Source organism: Venustampulla echinocandica (genome assembly GCF_003357145.1).
Source record: "Venustampulla echinocandica strain BP 5553 chromosome Unknown scaffold_11, whole genome shotgun sequence".
NCBI lineage: Eukaryota > Fungi > Ascomycota > Leotiomycetes > Helotiales > Pleuroascaceae > Venustampulla > Venustampulla echinocandica.
The window spans coordinates 615,951-637,276 of NW_022474216.1; the positions used below are offsets into that span (position 1 = coordinate 615,951).

Here is a 21,326-nt window from a genome sequence, read left to right on the forward strand (position 1 = left end):
CTCCTCGGTTCCAAAACCGAGTAAACGTACGACAGACATCCAACTTGAAATTGAATTACACTCACCAACCACGAACGGACACGATGTTCCCTCAACGAACAATGCTACGCTTTGCGACCCAGCTCCGCTCTCCAGCTATCCGCCGAGGTGTCCAGCGCCGTTTTGCTAGCACCGAGAACTCCGCATTCCATGGTGCCGAGGATAATGCTTTCAATCGCGAAAGGCAGGCGGTTAAGGACCATGCGGCTAGCTCAAGTGGTGCGTAGCCTGAGGGCAATTGAAAACCGGTGAAGCGTGCTAACTGAGGTGCAGATCTCTGGCGCAAGCTTTCTATCTAGTAAGGATCCTTTGGATGAGGAGAAGGTTGAGGAGGAAGGGAGGGGTGACGTACTTGGACAGACGGATTGTGGGATGAGATGATGGAACTGAACTGACCTTGTGTAGTGTCGCTGGTCCCTGCTTGATCATCTCCGCTGTCAATGCTTATAACCTGTGGAATGAGCATTGGGAGCATTGGGCTCATGAGCCTCCTCTGGAGGAGAGACCTGAGTACCCATTCCAGAACATCAGAACCAGGAACTTCTTCTGGGGTGATGGTGACAAGGTGAGTTGACCACTCCGTTAATTGGTGTTTGAAGATGAACTGAAACTAACCTTTGGTTGCAGACTCTTTTGTAAGTTCCCCTCTCAATGATGACTCGAATTGACGAGCGATTACAATATGGATGCTGTGGAAGAGGTTATTCGTGGAATTGAGCTTTGCTGACTCCGTGTAGCTGGAATGATGAAGTCAACTACCACAAGAAGGACGAGTAAGAAGTGAGCGTCGAATCGTCAGCGCAAGGGTTGCCGGGGATGATCAGGATAGGTGTGGTCTGTGATGGCGGCGTGGAAGAACTGACTTACTGTACATTTCTCCTTGAGTTCTAGAGATATTGGAAGTGTTAAAACATTCTCCTGCCACTGGCGTCCCATGAGTTCCGTCAGCATTGTACGCACTGCTGGATTGGTGATATTAATATCTGGATAACCCTGATCGCCGGAAAGGCTTGGCTTACCAAGCTCGATTGTGCTTTAGGAAAGAGACTCTTGATGCCCAAGAGTGCTTTCTCCCATCTTGAGTGAAGAAGACAACGTATTAACGAAAGGGACTCGAACTCCATTTAGGAAAACTGAACTGAAGCCTGTCTGGATGCCCCCACCACCAAGTTATGTGGCACAAGCGGTCCCGGTAGCTTCTTGAATCAAGCCACTCCCACCGGCCCTATTTCGACTTCAAAGATATATATTTCCTCCACGAAGGAGTTAGGATTTCCTAGGAATCAATCCCATGTAGAATGGATGAGCAACTCGATGAATTTATAGCTTTGAAATTGATAATAACGAGGTCTATTCCCCTTACTGCTGTCTCGGCGATTATCCCATTCGTAAGGGTCTGTTTCCCCAGAAATGCCTGTTTGGGACAACCTCAAAGCTGTTAACTGGTTAGGTACTCCGTAGTCTCGTTATAATTGGATTAGTATACCTCCTTCCAGTTCTCTTGGCTATGGTGGTTTAAATACTAACCGCTACTGTAGACAAACACCCTCAAGCTCTGGGTCCTCAACGATATAAAGACTATACGAATGCTTATAGAAACAAAATTCTGTGGGATATGAATATAAGAACTTCAAATGGGACAAGGTCTACTACCGAGTTGGTCTTTCAATTCCTCAGCCCTTTCGAGATATTTATATTACTACTGTTGTGTTGTAATTGCCTTCCATTATATCTCACTCTCTTGGTGTCTTTCTTAGGGCAAAGAGGGCGGAGGCGGAGGGAAGCACATACCACTAGAGACGATAAAAATGCACAGCATAGGTATAGTCATAGACGATGTTCGCAGCACCAGGTCGAGATATCACAAAGTTAGTATAAAGTAGGCATGATCATGGGAAAGAATAGAATTGCTAATAGCGCATCATGGGTATCATATTTCATCTAACAAGCTACGCCTTTGCCAACGCCGCCTCACTCTTCAGCGCTAAATAAGCACTCGCATAATCATTCGCCAAAACATTCTCCCCGACAATCCTCATGATGGTGGCCTTCTTAGCCATCATCTCACACTGCCCCTTAATGTCTTCCAGCGCCGAATATTCATTGAACGCAGCATCAAGGTACTCTAAACAGCGTGTGAGATTCTCCTTCCGCTGCAGGCCTCCAGCTTCGGCGCGTCCCGCGAGTCCCATGTGCGCATCGACGAGGAAAGAATAAAGTTGTGCGTTAAGGGAGCAGTTCTCGGACTCTAGTGCCCGAGGGAGGATGGAGGCTAGAATTGCAGCGGCTGCATGGAACTCGGAGAGGGAGTTTAGAATGTTGGATATGGCGCCCATTGCTGACCAGAGGGCTGGGATGAGGCGAGCGCGCCAGGCGATGCTGGCGGCCCGGACAGCCACCGAGAATCCTTTTTGTGGACGACCAGATTTAGCTTGGAGTATTGCTTTCATTGTAAGCAGTTTGACTCTCAAGTTGATGTCCCCTCCATCTTCGTCCAAGGACGAAGCCAACTCTTCGATCTTCGCTAGCGCCCGGGGATAATCGGTTCGCCGTGTGAGATAGTCAATGTGGAGAAGATCGATCTCGAAGGAGAGGTCTGGATCCGTCTGACCTCCAGTAAATTGTAGAAGTTGCGAAAGTAACTGATCCGCGCCATCGAGATTATCTCTGTGAAGATCACGCTTTAGACGGATAATCCCCCGGAACTCCAGCCAATATTGATTATCCTTCCATGACCGAAGAGAATTCTCATCCAGGCCTTCCAGCTTCTTCATAGCTTCATCATAACAACCCTTCTCGGTTAAAAGATATGCAACCCGACAGGTGGACCTCAATTGGTCGTCAAAGAGTGCGTAACGTGCATGGCAGCTCAAAAAGATGTCGCAGTACTGCCTCGATAAAACCCCTACCCCCAACCGAGCCCACAACGCAGATAACATGGCCGTTTGCTGCCCCATCATATCCTTCAGATTTTTGTCCACGATAAGCTGGGAACTTCTCAAGATGTTTTCGAAGGCGGTTGAAACGCTCTCCCCAGTTGACATGCCAAGCTTAGCCTCGCTCAACAGTGAGGAGCTCCACAATGTCCACATTCCCGTCTCTTTGGCCTTGACTCGAAGAAATGCTAGTCCCTCTCTCTCTGTCCCAAGCAAATTCGTGGCCTCGAATCCCGCGAGGAGCTTTGGATGGGTTTTACCGAAATGGTAGAGCCAATTCAGTGCAAAGTTCAAACAGGCCATATCCTTGTTCTCCCGCGCCGTGGACACTGTCTCAAGCATGACTGCGATAGCTTCGTCGAAGCATCCAAAATCCGCCTGTAGAACTGCTAAATTCATGAGCGCATATTGATAGAAGAGCCGGTCACGGTTTTGCATGGTAAAATCGAAGTAGCGATGAAGATTGTCAAACGAGGTCGTGAAGTCGCCTGCTCTCCACGCATCAAGGAACCTGAATCAATGTTAAGGGAAGTTGAGAAAACGGTAGAGATTCAACTTACTTGAGGTAATGGGAAAGACTAGGAACCATGATGCTCTCGTCTAGTGCCTTCCTGAAGTTCTCTTGGAGGTCGAGAGGCATTCGGGTGCCAAATTCTGGACGAGATGAGGATAGGAGTTCAGGAAAGTTATAGGACTATCATGTACTCACTCTGCATCTGCTCAACCTGAAATTCCAACAGCTTCTCCACGTCATCGGTGCTCACCCCACGCGGGTTGGTGCCATCGACGTCCGGTATACCATATGCAATGAGTTCCAGCATCTCAGTTGCGTTCAGTCCCCATTCGTCTTCACCTTCCTCCAACGCCTTGTCTCCCACCCAGCGACCGCGCACTCCGTTTCTCCTCGCATAATAGTCCAACGATTCTCGTCGCCATCTCACCAATGCCATCCAGAGCGCCTGCCCATGGCTGAACCGCAGACGCTCGAACTCGACTCTAGATCTGCGCACAAAGCCCCCCAAAGGTGAGTTTCGTGAGAGAATGATCATCTCTGGGCTTGGTTCAGGGATGCCATATTCAATGTCTCTCTTGATTTCCTCCGGGGTCTTGGCCACGAGATGAGACCGGGTTGCGAAGAACTGGTGTAAAGCGTACAGACTGTCGATCCCCCAGAGTTTCTGGAGGAATTGGTCCCATAATGTGCGCCCTGGGAAGCCAGAGGCTGCTGGATGGGTCGAGAGAAGGGTTTCGAAGTCATTGAGCTCGAGGAGGAAGGGAAGGGATTGCGGGGAGCTGGAGCTGGAGCTGGAGCGTGACAGTAAGGGAGAGGTAGTTGATTCTCGTTTGAGGGTGGATGGGACGAGCTGATTTAGAATGAATGACAAGAAGGGAATCGTAGAAGCGGTTGGGACGGCAGCTTCAGTGTAGATTTCGATCAAAATCAGAAGCCCTATCTTCGAGGGCGTCAGGAAGCGCGTCATAGTGAACGCAACCCGTGTTAATTCATCGTGATACTCAACCCTCCCTTTGAATTCGCGCCAAGGTATCGCGCACTCACGTGATGGCCTGTCGCTTTACGAGAAAATAGAAGGAACCTAGGTACTCGTCCTCACTTCAAATCACAGTCTCCTCACACTCGCCCGCTCTGGCTACCTCATGGGCAGGTAAGGCTCATGCTGTATAACATGGCCACAATCCCGGCATGCGGATAGATCTTGCAACACTGAGTTTCCGAATAGAATCGTCGGGGGGAAGAAGATGCGGTCTAGTGCTTGGACGAATCACATTCTCGAGGAATTCAAGAGCCATAACTCTGGTTTCAGTGCGTCTAAACGAGTCCATAATTAGGGTTTCTTGAGACGTCTTGAATCCACTATCCAAAGCGTGCTCAGCTCTTGACCGCGCGTTCCGTTTTGTTGCGGAAGTGAGTGGGAGAAACAGAATGCGCTTTGCAAACCCTTATTGGAGAAACTGAAAACACGCACTGGGTCCTTCATGAAGCCTAGGGTCATGGACGCAATAGAGATCATATCCCTAGCATTTCAATGGTGAACAGGAATCCCTCCTGAGGTAAGCACTGGAAGTTAGACTTGAAGGCCTCTCTCCGTGTATGCAAAAGCTATATCCTTACGACACGAGCAAATGCTTGCCCGTTCTAAGGATATCACATCCTTCACTTACAGGTCTCTTGGGTTCTCCTGTGTTATATGGGCCGTCTATATCGAGTATACGGGCAATGTGCTGGTGATACATATATTCGTCTTGTGGACTGGGAAAACCTTATCGGCTAGAAGCAAAGCCCAATACGTCGGCACTTCCCTCGATGAACGTCGGATATTTTTGGGTTGATATTCAAATCGAAGCTCGGTCTCTAATGAGCCAAAATCGTAGGGCATACCGAGGTGCTTTTGTGGGCACTTCAGCGTGGTTGATTAACAACTAGGAGGGCAACATAGCGTATGATAATTGAAGTCAAGAACGAGGATACAAATGGGATACGGTAAAACGAGATCGACGATAGCTTTCCTCCCTTTTCTTATTGTAGACGAAATCTAGAGAAAGGTTGATGAAAGCTTGGAGCTGATCCTCCATACTTCTACATTTGCATATTTGGCCGGGTGTCAATATTGAGAACCATTATATACCGGTTAATGGTGTCTTAAATCGTATGAACCCTTTACTTGTCGAATTTGTCATGCACATAATACTGTACGGGCATTTATACGCCAAACTCTATCGCACATGTTGTGTAATACAATCAAGTTTTGATCCAATGCCTGTGTTAAAACATTCTTCGAACTTCTCTCATATATAATCTTTTAACTTTCAAGAACAATGTAACCTTGGAGCACCAGCAAGGACTCAACATCACAATTCGTATATGCTTTAATATTCAATATATTTGACACTATGGATTTCAAAGTTGTTGATGCTAGGCGGTGATTGTTAGATTGGACTCCCTGCATCATACTCAGTCTTCTGGAAATATCGAGGGCTTATCTAGTACAATGAATCGAGGCGCACAGCTTATAATGTTATATACGGAGGACTTTTGCCATCACTTGAATTATTTCCTATTATCCGAAGCATTATTTCCTTTCTGTTGAACAATTTCTGGAACAATTTATTTGTTAACCCTGGGCTGTTCACCCTCCCACCAATCCTCAATGACCAATATTTGCTTTGATTTTAAACAGCAAGCATTATCTGCTGACGCTTTTGGGATTTTTCACTCTCGTTATTTGTTCTGGCCTCTTGCGTAGCATTGTTTTCCATGATGTTATTAATCCTGCAATTTATTGGTATTGAGTTAAAACGGAGATAACCTTTATAAAGCTCCAGATATAATTCCAGTATCAACATCCTCCGGTAATATATTTAGGATGAAGGTAGGCTTGAACAGAATTCGAAGTATGTGTGAACGGCCCGGGGGACATCAATGAAATAACTCTTGAATTGACGGCACGCTTACTTATCCATGAGCGCTCCGACTTGTAGTACAGCACGAAGCACTAATCTCTCAAATGCTCTACCCATGGATGTTCGGATTTTACATTTGCATTATTACACATAGATCTACAATTAGGAAGATTTTAACCTCGCCTTGCTCCACTTGATTTGCTGCCCATGTTTACTCTTCAACTGTCCCTCTTCCGCCCTATCATCCTCCTTAATATCCTCCTGCCCCAACTCATTCGTCGCCCAAATCCTGTCTATACACAGCTCGAACGGTCCAGGAACCCTATCAATCAACCCGATACCGATAGTTCGCACTTTCTGCTTTAATAACTCCCTCTGAGGCTCCACCACAACTCCGTGGTTTGTCCTCACGAAGTCGTTCCACTTAACGAGCACGGTCTCCCACTCGCCAGGCCGCCGCGAGTACAATCGGTGCTGGTGGATATCTGTGGGTACAACAGTCTCTGTCTGCAGATTTATGAAGTATTTCCGCCCGTCGCTCTTGATTCGCAGCGCTAGATACGCATAAAAGCCGACGTCCCAAAGGGATTTTCCAAAGACTGTCGGCGGCCGGTCTTTCGTCCGCCATGCTGCGTATCCCGTCCTATGAATATCTGGTCTGTCAACTGGGAGCTCCGTGGAGATGACGCCGTGGAATTTAATATGTCCGTTTTTGTTTTCGGTTGGTGGGGGAGAGGCAGACGTGACGGGCGGTATCCAGTCCATATGCGAAGTCGAGAAGCCGCCGATGTCCTTGTCGGACATTATTTTGCAGGATTCGATTTCTGAGGGTTGGTGGAAGTCTTTTAGGGGGAATGGGCCTTTCGGGCCCTTAACGCCGTCGCCGCGCAAGGCTATGGTTCTGGGTTAGTAAATGGACGAAGCTATGAAATCCGCTCGAGAGTGTTTAGCGGCGGAATTGAGTGGCCTTACCAAATAATGAGAGTCTTTTGAACTCATCCAGACTTCGGCCTACAAAGCCTCTGCTCAAAACAGCGGGTGTTACCCTCATGGTGGTTTTCGATTGACGATGCCGAGACTGAGATGGATTGCTTCTGGTGATCGCGATGGCGCTTGCACGAGGAAAGGAAGTTTGGCTGCATCTGCGCGCTTGGGCTTTTGTGCGATCATGGCGCCCGGAAGCAGCCGAACGTTTATGCCAACGTCAGGGGGACTGGAAAAGGGGTTCAACTACAAACTCCATGGCCTCCATGTTATTTACAGCTGTCTTCATCTTAGTGGGATTCTCCCGAGAAATCATTTTATTTCATCGCCAGCTCTTCCTAAACTCCATCTTTTGCTTATCACGGCCAAGCTCGTCTTATTTACCTGCCAATAAATAAGCCCCGTTCATCTGCCCGTCAGCAACAAATCCATCCTACAGTATAAAGAGCCCTCGATATCCTCTAGTCGACACAATATGCTTGCACAATTGCCCGAAAAGGCTATTAACAAGCTTATCCAGTTTGCCATCCTCCCTGATGCGTAAGCCTTTATACGTTGAGACACTTGCCTAAGGGTATATTCTCTAGCCGAATGTTGTTTCCCGCCTGGAAGCCCACTTCCACTTCGGCCGCAGAACTCTAGTTGAAGTGCTTTAGTTGAATTAAACTATCCGTTGTATTTGGTATCTTCTATATTCGGGTGACAGAACGAATAGGGTAGTTTGCTCCCATTTCCTTCTCCAAGTGCTCGCAGTTTGAGTACAACCAGTGTCTAAGTCCCTGACACTCTTGCTAAGACGCAGAGCGTTGGTTTGTACCCACTCATGAATTGCTCTTGTCACGGCTTGAAGATAGACGTCGCTATGTAAAAGCTTGATGGCCATCTCTAGCAACAACAAGGACTATATTTGGCTAGAGATCTTAGTGGTCTCAGTCCGGGAACCATATCTTCTAGTAACTCTCTTTCGTGGACATTCTTGAAATCAAGAGGCTGTTCTAGAATTTTTATTTGATGAATTTGATGGTCGGTACCTTGAAGAGCGCTGGTCTCGTATGATGAAGGCATCATCGAAACACTGGTTTTTGGGACCAAAGTTGCCAAATCCAGTGCGGAATTTCATTGAACATTGCATTCTCATTCTAAGGCTATTTGAATGAAAGTCTAGAAATGAATGTAAGCCAACTATCAGGCGGTGGCATTATGACGAGTAGTCAAATGACCCAAACTCCCCTTAAATCTACCAGTTAACATCAAACTTACACTGCACACCTGAATGGCAGCTGGGAATGTGCCTATATGTGTTTAACCAGTAGGGACAATAAGAATGAGGATTAGCATCATCCTCAGTCTGATTATTCGTTGGTGGCACCTGTCTCCTGCCCTGCTCATTAAGCGGTGAAACAAGCAAACTCTTCTGCCTTGATATCAAAGGATTTGATCCGTCTTGCCCTACTTAGGGCTACTTATCGCCTCGATATCGGGTAATGCCACCGCTCGCACCATAAGCTTCTAATCGTTATTGTTAATTTCCCTAGCGCTCAAATAGTAACCCTTCACTCCTTTGATCTTGCTTCTTCCCAACTTCAACAACAATAATACGCAAACATGAACAGCTAGGACATTACGCGTCTTTGCTCCATCATCTTCTCCAAAGTCGACCCTTAGTAGCTCAGAGAATTCTTTCCCTCAGTTTGACCTCTATTTGACGGTAGCTTCTTGTGCAGATCAAGATCGGTTCAAAACTGTTGGTAAAGGCAACTCGATTCCTCAAAACGCCTCATCCTATCTCCTCACACCACATTCACTCAAGTCCCTAGACTGTCCTGAGGCTGACTATATTCATCTATTTCCTCTACTGAAGGCTTGAGACTTGGTAACACTCTCTCCTCCTCGATCGTTGATCCACGACACTTTTGACCTCAACATCTGCTGATACCCATCGAGCTTCACCATCATCATCGCACCTGCTGCAGCTGCGGCCCTCTTAACATTCGCCGACGCTTGTCAAGTTTCATCACTTCTGCCTCCATCTTTGTAAGTTGCCCACTCCAGGCCTCGAGATTGTCTTCTGAACATCAAACTTGATCTCTTCTAACATGACCTGGCGCAAACTGTAGACCCTCGGTATGCTCTGAGATAGGAGCTTCGTCATCGCTGCTCCGACCTTCCGCAGAACTGGGCTCAGCTTATACTACCGGCTGTCGATATTTCCTTTCTACCTATATATACAACCTATGACAAACAGAATATCAGCTTAATGCTGCATGATGGCGATTAAAAGACAAGTTTTCCCTGATTGCAGGTATGTAATTGCCTCTTATTCCTGGCTATTTGGAAATATCCCTTTAGGCCAAGAACTAGTGAGGTGCTTGAACACTGACGGTCAACTGTTATCAAGATACATGGGCATTTCCCCTGACCGCACAGAGATGTATGTTTATTGACAAGTGGATTTATGCTGTCTAAAAAACAGTGGACTCTGCCACAGGAGGATTCTTTATTCTCCTTTGGAAGGTAAGTCATTCCATTTTTCTTCAAAAGCTTCTTGGCCTTGCCCTGCCACAACCCCGAGACAGAATATCACCTAAACATCTATCCACTTGGCGAGTTGCTTCATGCCTCGATACAATGTGGTTGAAATCCAAATCTTCCGAGGTTTTCGTCTGCAAGTGTGCAGCTCCTCTCAAACTCTATTTTGCCATTCCAAACAGTTTTCAATATTCAAATCCTGCGAAGTCTTCTGAACATGCACGCATCCGAAGAGAGCTTTAAGTGGAGCTTGAAAACAAATATCTTTCCTGCTCACACTCTGGCGGTCTGTCATGAGTTGCAACTCTGCACGCGACTCAGGGGTATATGCCGAGCATTTGATGCGAAAGACGACCCAAAACGAAAGAGCCTTGTCCTTCTTATTTGCACAGCCAGTACTGCAAGTGTATACATGATATGGGACCATCTTATCAACGAGGCATAAATGCAGTTTCATCGGCCCTGGCTATGGAGTCTTGACTGCTCCCCAGTCCTCGCCGCTCCAATATGTTCTGCATAAACTGTGCTATTGGCTTCAAATACCAGACGTAATGAAGATATAATAGAGGTGTAAGGTCGAGTGACATCTGCATGTCCAGAGGCAATTAAAATTCGCGAAACAAGTTGGGGTGCTGGGGCTGCAGTAGTGCTGGTAGGGTCTACTTACATTGCCCACCTGAGCTGTTGGAGGCCTGTTCTCAATTCCCATCGTCATCAGTTGGCCTCTTGATTGTCTCTACTCAAGGAGGGTCTTGGCCAGTCTTGAGAGACGCGCTGTAATGAGTGACACTGTCAATCGTGTCGCATTGACGTGACGGTTAGGGGAACCTCGAAGGGGACCTTGGACCTTGGCTTGAAACGTGGTGTCACCTCACTTCTCTCTTGCCCTGCTCGAAGGAGATGTCCGAGATGTTACTCAATTAAGTGTTCCATCAAGACTCTCTCGTTGTGAGGCCGTACTCTCTCTAAAGAAAATGTTGTTGGAGGGAAGTCTCTTTGACGTTCTGGGGTTCCACCTCCCGTTAACTAGACTTTACCCGTTCTGGTCAGACAAGGCTGCCCTTGACGGGGGGTCTTGGTGAATTCCATAACCCTTTTAAGCCCGCATTGCGGCCATCTATGGAGTAAATTTTAATATTAGAAGACGTACTTGATCGTATCGTCGACGCCTTCGAAATGAATTTATTTACAAGAAGTTTCGTTGTGGTCGTGGACCTCATAGGGCCGAAGTCTTGCCTCGATTTCTGAGGCTGTTGATACTCCACCAACCTCCATGATACCACCAATCATGGCATGCTCGGTTCTGTTCCCGCTTTCGCTGGGAATCATTTAATCGAACGATAATAAGCGAAAGCAGACGATACAGCAGGAGGTTGATGATACAGCAGTGCTGTGCTGGATGGGCTTGCTGGTATATCTCCCTGTATTGAAGCTTGCAGTGCAGCTCCATTGAGGGCAATACCGCAACAAATTGCTTGAAAGCGGAACCAGAAAAAACCCCTGGACTTATGTTCCTTTTATAAAGTCTTTTATTACATGTTATTAGAGCACTGTAATATAAGTTGGGTTGTAGTTGCAACATATGTCGAGGAAGACATCCCCAACCGAGCAAGTAGAGGGGGGAGGGACCCTTCATCCATTCCACATCCACATTTTCTTAATGTCGCCATCTTCTTCCTTCCTCTCTCCACAACCAGCACTACTTAACGAGCCAGCCTCACCTCTTGCGATCAAACTAGCAAATCCGGGATTACAGCGTCCGTTCCGAGGAATCTGGCTACAAAAGCTGGAGCTCCTCCCACTCTCTTCCTTTCCCTCCAACTTCTCTCCAAACTCACACTCTCCACCCATCCCCCATCTGTCTCCACCGTCTGCATTCTGCACTCTCAGCTTTCTCAGCTTCCACATTCTCCCCAACTCAATTCTACCATACAAGCACCTCAGCTAATTATTTCAAGCTCTGCTTCCTCAAGAGGAGAAGCACCTCGTCGCCATGCAATCAGCACCCACCATGGGTGGTGCTTCTTCTGCCAAGGGCAAGGGTAAGGGTAAGTTGTATCTACTTTCATATCTTTACACATGCGACGTGTGTCTGCTTCTCTGCTTCTGCTTCGTGCATCGTCTTGTGCTTTACGCTTGGGCTTGTGCATTCTGAACGTGTCTATCTCAACTTGAAGTCATGCCTCTGTGCTATATTCAAGTCGCGCTTTTTGCTGGCTTATCCTCGCGCAAGTCGCGTCTGGAAGAGCTTTGTCAATTTCACTTTGATTTAATATCAAAAGACCCGCGTCGTTCCAAGAGTTTGGCGTTGCGCATTCTTCTCAAGTGCCACGGGTTATCTTGGAAGAAGGCATTTCTCACTTTTTCGGCGTCCATGACGCGTCTGCGAGTCCTTTCTCGAATAAGATTTTAATTTCTCGTTTGAAAACGCGTCAATCCAAAGGAATACCGTGTTCTATCATTTTCAGGTTCGAAGACCGCCATTGAAAGTACCTCTGACTGCCTGGAACCTATGTTACGCGTTAGATTAAAACCTGATTCATTATGCGACCTTGATCAATGTCTAGTTTCCAAACTTGGCTTCATTGTACTAACAATTTCACTTCATGAAGAAACCACTCCCATCGCCCAATTTGGTAGCTTGACTATCAACGATGAGGCGGGAGTTTCGGTCAAGGCCGAAGCTTCTGGTAGCTACTCCAGCGACCCTGCCAAGGCCAAGGAAGTTAAGGGCTTTTCTCCTAGCAGCGAGCGGTAAGTCTTACCTTCATCCTTCAGAACCTCGGCAGCATTGCCTAATAGTTTTCACAGTTACCAGGCCAAGTTTATCAAGGGCGAAACTGGCCTTGACGATCCGTTTGACTCTACTGCTCGCAATGTGGGTCCTCTGGTTGGAAAGCGACGTGCCATGAGCGACAATTGGCGTTCAGGATCTAGTTCGGCTTCTGATGGCAGCTCACCTCCACTTGGAAAATCCGAGAGCGCACCTGGTTCAATTGCCATTGCTTCCACCAATGTTGAACGGGCTGTTGCGAACGTTCCTGATCTCACTGTGGCCTCTCAACCCATTGTCACCAACCAAAACGCACAGAATCAGTTCCCTATTGAGTGCTGTGTTTTCGTTGCGAAGTAAGTTCAGCTCTCAACGATTTGGAATTCTCAAAAGCTAACATCACCAGCCTTCTGCAGTCAGAGAGCGAGGAGAATTTGCAGGCCTCCCTTACCCGCGTCTTCCGTCAGTATGGTCCGGTTTGGGTCAATGTCAAGCGTGATAAGAATAAGATGCCTTTCGCATTCTGCACCTTCAGCGTAAGTATCCTCCGAGCTTTACTCATCAAGCCTAAACTGACTTCCAACAGCTCCCGGAACATGCGGAGCATGCCATCAGTGACGGTCATGGTAGATATATTAACGGACGACCTTGCAGATGTGAACAAGCCCGGGGCCACCGTGAGTACTTTGACTCTGATTCCATCGCTAGCGAGACTAAAATGATAGGGGCAGGGTTCTTTTACCTGGGACGCCGCTTCGGCAGTGTTATTACCCACGATGAGGCGATGGACCTTCTCATCAGCTATGGGGAAATCAAGTCTTGCCGTACAGCTACCGACATTGACCGTGCTTGTTTCAACCTCAATGAGGGTGTGCTGGTTGAATTTAGCATGTATCCTCAGGGCCAGGCTGCTCTTGCTGTAAGTATTTTCATCTGTGATAAGTTCGCCGCTAACATTTGCAGGCATTTCGAAATCATAACGTTTACAAGATGCTTGATCTCGCCGATATCGACTCGCCCATTCGTCGTAGAGTGCATACAACCACCTCTGCAAGCCAAGCCCGGGCCTACAATTCTGCTTATGAGCATGAGCGATCTACCGTCTTCGTCGGAAACCTTCCTGGGAATATCTCTGAGCAACAGATTCAAGAACTTTTCGGCGAATATGGTTCTATTGTGGAGATCACCATTCGCGAGTGTAACTCAAAGTTTAACCGTGGGTCTCATCTCCCTGTCTTTAGTTGTAATCCGATACTGACCATCACCAGCTGACCAAAGACTCTGCCTTGCGTTCATCAAGTATACCTCGCCAGTGGCCGTGTCCCAAGCCATCCAGGGAAAGGTATGTTGGGCACCTACTTTAATTTTTCTTTCTAACATGTCACAGCATGGATTTGCCATGGGTAGTAATAGACTCCGTGTCGCACCAAAGAATTCTGAACGGAATACCCGACACAGCCCACCCTCATCTACTCGATTCCGCTCTACACCTGCTCGCCGCGAGCCGTCAATGACTTCTATGGCCCAGATGACCCCATCGCCACAAGATGCTTACCAGTCTGGATATGCCCATCAACAGGCTCTATCTACCTCTGCTCCTATCTATGGTCAACAACATGGTTCCTTCCCAAACGGCTACACTCATCAACCAAGTGCCTATGCTGTTACCCCCCAGCACCCTTCTTATGGTTATCCGGTTCAGCAGCCACCCCCAATCTATGGTGCCCAGTACTTCGATGGTACTCAATACTATGCAGGTGGTGTCCCAGTTTATGGCACTCCTATCTCGCCATATTATTATCAAGCCAACACTGGTTATCCCGCTCTTCCTCAATACCCATACTCTCCTTACAACAGCACAGTCGTGCAGCAGAGCATGATCTCTCCTCCCGCAACCCAGCATCCGTCTGGATATCCTATGACTGGCAATTCTGACCAAGATGATGGTTCCACTACACCCACTCGTCATGGATATGCATCTGGTTCTGCCTTCCAGTCTCACTGAATCCGGCACACCTTCCTAATCAACTTCCATGAGCATGGTGTACCTTCTTCACCAGTCTCCATGATGTTGTGGAACTTCTTCAATTTGCACATTACCTTGCATCATCAAATCAAATCATCACGGCGTTTCATGAAGATACCCTAACGGTCCTCGTCGGAGTTTTCGGCGAAACGATATGGTGTCACAATCTGGTCAATTTCAATATTGCGAACAAACTTTGCATTTCATTTGTCAATCATTCTGCGTTGCCACAACCTATGATCGTCACTGGCGAGGTTCTCAATTTCTTCTCAAGTCTCATTGATCATGTCGCCTCGGTAACGTTGATCTGAGCAAGAGTTGATTGAAACCCATTCATAACTTCCCTTTCTTTGCATACATGGTTCGGAACGAAAGGGAATGTACATAACTTGCAATCAATGGAAAATGATCTTCATAAAGTTTACCTTGCTTGAATAATCGTGATATAATATTGCCTTGCTTCCGTGATTAACACACTCTTTGCTCTATACTAAGATATTTCCTTCGTTCTTCACCTTTGCTTGAATCCTCATTGCCTCCCATCTCCATTCTAATTTGGGCGCGCTATTAACATTTAGGTCAAGGATCGCGACTCTCGCTCAAGACGCGCCAAACTGATACCCAAGCATGGCACCCGAATGTGGGTTCTTCTTTCTACACTGTTACTCAAGGGCCTGAGCCCTATCGACGTGGCTGCTAAGGTAACACGGAAAGAAATCCAAATTGAAACTAGCCGACTTTGTTACGGGTTAACTGGTACTCGCGTATCATATGGTTTTGGAAATTAAACGCGTGAGTTTAGTCGATGAAGCTTAAGCAAGCTGAAGAAGGAAGTCAATACTCGGGACTCGTTCATACTAGGGTAGGTGGTTCTTGGGTGGAGTAAGATCAGATTTGTTTTTAAATGGAGATTTGTACATGTACGCCATTCCTTTCGATTTTTTACTTATAGATGGGAAACCCCAGAGCAATCCACCATCATCATATATTAAAACCATATACTAATAATACCGCGCAGGCACAGAACTCCCACCTAACGCTCCCGAAAATTCATTTTCTTTCAAAGAGGTGAAGCAAAACCGGCAGTCAAATCTTGAAATTATCCGTAGCATTGCTCTCCGCCTTCTATCCAGCTTCTCAAATTGGGAACATGGTGATAAGCTGGCTGCCTGGGTAATTGGAAAGCCAAAGAATTAGAGTAGGTTTTCTTTTATAAGGATATAATAGAGAAATAGATATTATCCGCCCAACGAGTACAGAATTTAAAATACTCAGATAACCTTAGGCAACACTTTTGGATCAACTAAAACAAGTGAGACATTATTTTAGTTGCCTCAAACCCTCAATACTCCAGCATATTACCTCCTCCGCAGCCACCCACACCTCCCTCCCTCCCCCCCTCACAGCAAGGCTCTACCTCCACGGCCACCACGACTTTTTTGATTACCACATCCTCTCCCCATATAGTTTGATTCTGCTACCGCAACTGTAATTACGGTAGTAGCCGAGGTAGCCTGTAATTTGTAGTACGTATCCTCGTATAAGTAAAGCCGTCGAACTACTCCTGGGAGCAAGTTCCCAAGGGCATGGTACACGGAATATTTTCCCGGCCGAGAACCAGTAGACCGTCTGTAGTAAGGCAGCTACAAGCCTCCCCATTATCTCAACCTAGGTAATAAGATTGCCCAACTCCTCGAGCTAATTTTCAGCCCTCTTAAACTTGACAACAAAGCTCTCGATCGTTTCAGTATCCGGATCGAATTTTCGTTAGCTAAAGATATATATCTCTAACCGTTGAGTCAAAGTGCGAGTCAAAGAGTGGCCTCTCATCATGGATTTCCGGCAGGTTGAGTTTTATAGCCTTTCCATAGGTGGTTTCCCACTTTTGGAGGAATCCTTCGAGTTTTCTCCCTTTTCGAGCTCGTTGAGCTTGGCGGATTCTCCCATCACTTGGAGTCTTGTGGAATAATCGGTGGGTTAAAGACGGCTTTTTAAGTGCCAATAGCATAAGATATACAGTGACTTGATCCTGTATATATACCAAGTTCTTGGTGGAGACCGACTTGAAGATATACTTCTGGATGGAGTTTATCACTCTAACGGTCTCTTTGAAGTTCTTGAGTTTTGATTGGTAACTGGTATTACCAATCTTGAATAACTCAGTCTTACTAGCTCAGAGCGAGTTGATTGATGTGGCCTTAGGTTTGATACCAGCGAAGTGAGGCTCTTTCTGGTGGTTCCAAGGGATCAGGGGGTAATAGCAGTCATGGATCAATGTATTTCCATCCAGATCTCCCTGGTACTAGGGCCATTGACTTGACCGTAAGGAGCCAATTCTCCTAATCCTTTGGCTTATCAAGGACCAAGGTAGGCCTTGATGTGGTGGGAGTTGACATGTTTGAGGAGTGAATGGGTGTATTGCGATTAATTGGTTTGATTATACGAAGTAGTTGTTCGCTAGCAGGATCCTGATTCGCAAGAAATCCGTCGAGATCACTATGGAAACTCCTCCTGGATGTAACTGATCATAACGCTATCGGCCTTTCCACAGCGGCTATCCCACCACCTCTGGGCATCCTTGTCACGGTCCCCTGAGCGTTCTTCTTTCGATGATCCCTGTGGCTTGAACATATCCAAATGCCTCTAGGCAGAACCAGGCCCAGAAGGGGCACTTACCACTAGTGAACTTGGCGATAACCCCGTCCTCAAGAGCAACGTAGGTCTGTGAAGAGGCCTTGAGATTGTTGGGCTTGTTAAAGGTAGCCATAATGGCAGTGGGTAACGTTGGTCAAGAGCGGGGTAATCATATAGTTCTGACGAAAGCGGTGAGGGAGTTGTATAATGTATTGTAGAGTAAGCGTTCCTAGCCGTGTAACCTACTAGGAAAGTTATAAGCGAATAATCCAAAGTAGTAGTAGTTATAAGTAGATTAGGCCAAGTAAATAGCAACCTAATTGATGGACAAGGGCGACTAACTTAATCAGAAGAGTCTGGGCATCGTGGACGGTTGGTTGCCTACCTACCAAGGTATATAGGAGGTGTTTTCGAGCCTGACTCAGCAACATTAATCCGTGTTCTGACAATAGCACGTATTCCTCACGTATCACATAACCTCGGGAAAAAGCATCATCATAATAATAAGTTTTAGTCTGTCTCTCAAACATCCCATCTCATTCCTCATGAAAAAAAGCCGAAGAAAGATTATTCGCGATTGGTATCCATCCATTCCATTTCCATCCGCACGCCTACTTACTATACAAGACCCAAAGCATGAGAAAAATACCAATCCCGTAATATCGTCGTCAGCACCCCCTCAAGCTTCCCAGTATTTTGCATATCCTTCAATCATCATCGAAAATCTGGTAAGTGTTCTGTAGTATCGTATCAATGACCCGCACCTGCCATCCAGCATCCTGAATATTCGGACCAGTGTTGGCACCCATAAGCGTAGGGCCGAACACGATGGCGATATTCGATACATTCATCCGGTTTGCGGCAGAGGCTTCTTGAACGCGGTTGAGATGCAGTGTTAGTGCGCGGAGCGTGGCATAATTTGGGTCGGGGAGGGAGTTGATTATGGCGTGCAGGGAGTCCCGGCGGACTATCTCGTCGTCGTTTTCTAGGTTGTATGTTAGGTATATGAATATATGGAAACGATGGATAAGGGAGACATACTGGCTGCTTCGATAAACCCATCGTAATGCTCCGAAGTCAAGAGCGGATCAGGAAGATCGCGGAGGAATTGCTTGAGCAGTCCCGCAACACTGTTTACATCATGCATGAAGTTTTCCGGATTGCGGAAATCCACTTTTGACGCATCTGTGTTGACAGAAGTAATCAGCATTGAACTCAAGGTTGTATTTTCTGAAATAATGGGGCTGAGAGGAACTTACCGTTGTCAAACATAGCCCGCAGTTTGGTTATATGAGATGCCGTTCCGGAGATTCGGTAGATGCCCTCGAGCTCGAGTCCGAACAGGTCGACGGCTTGTATGCATTGATAGAGCACCATCGGTACAGCCGAGCCATCTCTCTCAAAGAGTTGCTGTAGACTGAGGCCGAATACGGGTTTCAGGGGAGGTAGATTACCGCCGCCGTTCGCGTTAATGGGAGGCTGTGAGTAGGTGTTTGGGGGTGGTTGTTGCTGTTGTTGTGGGAAAGAGGGCGGAGGACTGTGAGAAGTCTGGAAAGGAAGAGTATTGATTTGTGGCGGGCCACCTGAGCTGATGGAGCTAGAATTGAAGGTTGAAATGGGTGCAGGGCCTCGGTTGGGCGCTCCCATTGAACCGTACTGTGGCATTGCTGGTCCCTGGCTAAAGCTCCTCTCATGCATGTTTGAAGCAGGTGGGGGTCCTTGACTGAATTGCTGGCTTTGGTGGGCTTGATGGGTAGGTGGCGGGCCGCCAGACAACTGTGGAGGGCCTTGTCGGGACGCAAAGGACGATGGGGGATCTGATTGGCGTTGGGGCAGAGATGCAGTGGGCTGGCTTGCATTCAAGACCTTTTGAGGATTAGTTCAGAGCGAACCGTGCCTTGAGACCTAGATCAAACTTACATGATTCCGCTCATACTTGATATCCGCAATTCTCGGGGCGACTTTGCTTGCAAAACTGCTAATGTAACCGCTGAGATCCTTCTCATTGTCGATGGCGTACACGACCTCGCGGAGGCTTCGGGGCTGGCTTCCTTGTTCACTTCCTTTAAGCGGACTGACATTCAGGCCATTGCTCAAAAGGAGCTTCTCGTTGAAAGAGGCTACAACCAGATTAGCCCTCCATACATCCAAAAAACAGCTATACTCCTGGAAAACGTACCAAATTTCTGCATCTGCAACGTCAACCCAGAATCACACTCCTTAATCAACTCATCCAATGACTTCACAGCCTCCGGTCTCAACTTCGACAACAACTCCTGTCTCTGAGCCTGCGCATTCTGCACCTTCGAAGCGTAATCCGCATCCGCAGCCTGAACCTTCCTCAGCAGATCCTCCTCATGCTGCTGCGCGGATTTCGGGCCCTTAATACCAAAGATCTTCCCAGACTGCCTATCCCCCGTCCTCACACGATCATAATCCTCAGCCAGAGAATCATATTTCGCCTTGGACTTCCGCATCGCAGCCTCCGTATCCGCAACCCGCTGCTCAGCAGATAATCCGGTTGTCTTCCAGTGCTTCCGACCCCGCTCGATATTGGCTGCTACATCCAGCAGATCTTCGTGCATTTGGTGTAAGGATATGGCGAACTGCGCGCCATTATCAGCCATGCGCTCGTGGATCGCGGTGATCTGGTCATAGGACTGCAGAAACGAGCCATGGCGATGATCCGGACGGCGGATGCTCTCGGAGGTTACGCGGCAGAGCTTGCGGAGGCCGTTTGAATGCTCTTCCTCGAGCGTAGACCGCTTCTTCAGGAACAAGGCAAATTCCTATATTAAAACGAGCGTCTCAGTCAGCTTTTACCTATGGTAAATGTAAGATCATGGGGAGGGGAGGGGGGTTTCGAACCTTTGCTGATGCGATGCTTTGCTTCAACCGGTTAAGCAGCGTAGAGACTCCAATCTACACTTGCTGTTAGTATACTACTCTTGCAGTCCTGCTCTGACTGTGTATGGGGTCCCCCACCTCTGAATTAACCACATCATAAACAGCCTTCGCGTTAGGATCAACCTGCGCGGGTGCTGTCGGAGGTGCCGCTGCTGTGGTCACGGCGTAACCCCCCCCTCCTGTTCCTCCTCCGCCATTTGGAGGGGATGCTATTTCGTCGCCAGTTTGAGCGCCCAACGACATGTTTCCGGGGTTCGTCTCCTTGTTCTGGCTATTGTCTGCGAGTTCAGCGGGCTCCGTGAGCAAGTGATCCGGGTTGGTATGGTGGTGATCGTCGGCCATTGTCGCTGCTGGCGTGGTGTTCGTGCGCGTTGTTGGTGTTCGTGGCTCTGCTCTGTTCCGGTCGCGATCGGGGTTTGATCGTCAGCGGGCGGCGGCGAGGTGCAGCGACAGCACTTCAGTCTACGTTCTCGGAAGCGCAAAGTCGCGATTCATGCGATGCTGTGGTTCGGTGCTGTAGGCAGAGATTTTATGCCATGCTAGGCATACGTATGCAGTTGTAGTAGTGTGTTCAATTGTTGTAGGACCTTTGGGTTGTGGCGACGGCGACGGGGACGGTAATAAGGGTCTCAAGTTCGTACTCGCAATTTAATTGTTGCTGCTGCGCATCCGCAACTCGTCATGGATGAAGGGGTTAACGGTTAAGCGCCACCTGACGGAGTAGGGGATGTAACCGCGGTCAACCGAGCTGGTGATGGCCGAGGATTTGGGATTTTGCCGATAGAATATAAGGTACGAAGTACTCGGCATTGCATCCTGTTCTAAAGTTTAACTTAACTATTATTATATTATATAGATATACGGATTCGAGACATCCGACAGTTTCAAACATTCAGCACCACGCACCACACCACGTACCCATCCCAATATACCACAACCATTCTCACAACCATCACGATTAATTATCATATCATTTAAATAAAAATCTCTTTCATCTTAATCTTGATATATCATAACGTCATCCCATCCACAACAAAGCGACGACCGGAAAAAAAACCCCCGAACTGGGTATCTCTCA

General features: G+C 47.5%; 5 protein-coding genes across 5 annotated transcripts; 2 read left to right on the forward strand and 3 right to left on the reverse strand.

The window, feature by feature from the left end:
* Positions 1–83: 83 nt before the first annotated feature.
* Positions 84–816, forward strand: BP5553_09726 (putative cytochrome c oxidase subunit VIa; the record flags this gene model as incomplete). The annotated part of the gene is made up of 5 exons (XM_032018349.1): positions 84–258; positions 313–337; positions 445–604; positions 667–674; positions 777–816. 5 exons carry the CDS (start codon positions 84–86, stop codon positions 814–816), a joined length of 408 nt encoding a protein of 135 aa, XP_031865648.1.
* Positions 817–1,988: 1,172 nt separating this feature from the next.
* On the reverse strand, positions 1,989–4,456 carry BP5553_09727 (uncharacterized protein; the record flags this gene model as incomplete). The annotated part of the gene is made up of 3 exons (XM_032018350.1): positions 1,989–3,486; positions 3,536–3,629; positions 3,685–4,456. 3 exons carry the CDS (start codon positions 4,454–4,456, stop codon positions 1,989–1,991), a joined length of 2,364 nt encoding a protein of 787 aa, XP_031865649.1.
* Positions 4,457–6,557: 2,101 nt separating this feature from the next.
* On the reverse strand, positions 6,558–7,446 carry BP5553_09728 (Complex I intermediate-associated protein-like protein CIA30; the record flags this gene model as incomplete). The annotated part of the gene is made up of 2 exons (XM_032018351.1): positions 6,558–7,288; positions 7,368–7,446. 2 exons carry the CDS (start codon positions 7,444–7,446, stop codon positions 6,558–6,560), a joined length of 810 nt encoding a protein of 269 aa, XP_031865650.1.
* A 4,473-nt stretch (positions 7,447–11,919) lies between these two features.
* Positions 11,920–15,018, forward strand: BP5553_09729 (uncharacterized protein; the record flags this gene model as incomplete). Its single annotated transcript, XM_032018352.1, has 10 exons — positions 11,920–11,956; positions 12,521–12,662; positions 12,720–13,037; positions 13,088–13,217; positions 13,268–13,358; positions 13,407–13,600; positions 13,645–13,897; positions 13,950–14,023; positions 14,069–14,663; positions 14,720–15,018. The coding sequence occupies 10 exons, from the start codon at positions 11,920–11,922 to the stop codon at positions 15,016–15,018; spliced, it is 2,133 nt and encodes a 710-aa protein (XP_031865651.1).
* Positions 15,019–18,048: 3,030 nt separating this feature from the next.
* On the reverse strand, positions 18,049–20,590 carry BP5553_09730 (uncharacterized protein; the record flags this gene model as incomplete). The annotated part of the gene is made up of 7 exons (XM_032018353.1): positions 18,049–18,326; positions 18,383–18,526; positions 18,601–19,207; positions 19,262–19,461; positions 19,521–20,130; positions 20,210–20,263; positions 20,327–20,590. The coding sequence occupies 7 exons, from the start codon at positions 20,588–20,590 to the stop codon at positions 18,049–18,051; spliced, it is 2,157 nt and encodes a 718-aa protein (XP_031865652.1).
* Positions 20,591–21,326: the final 736 nt, after the last annotated feature.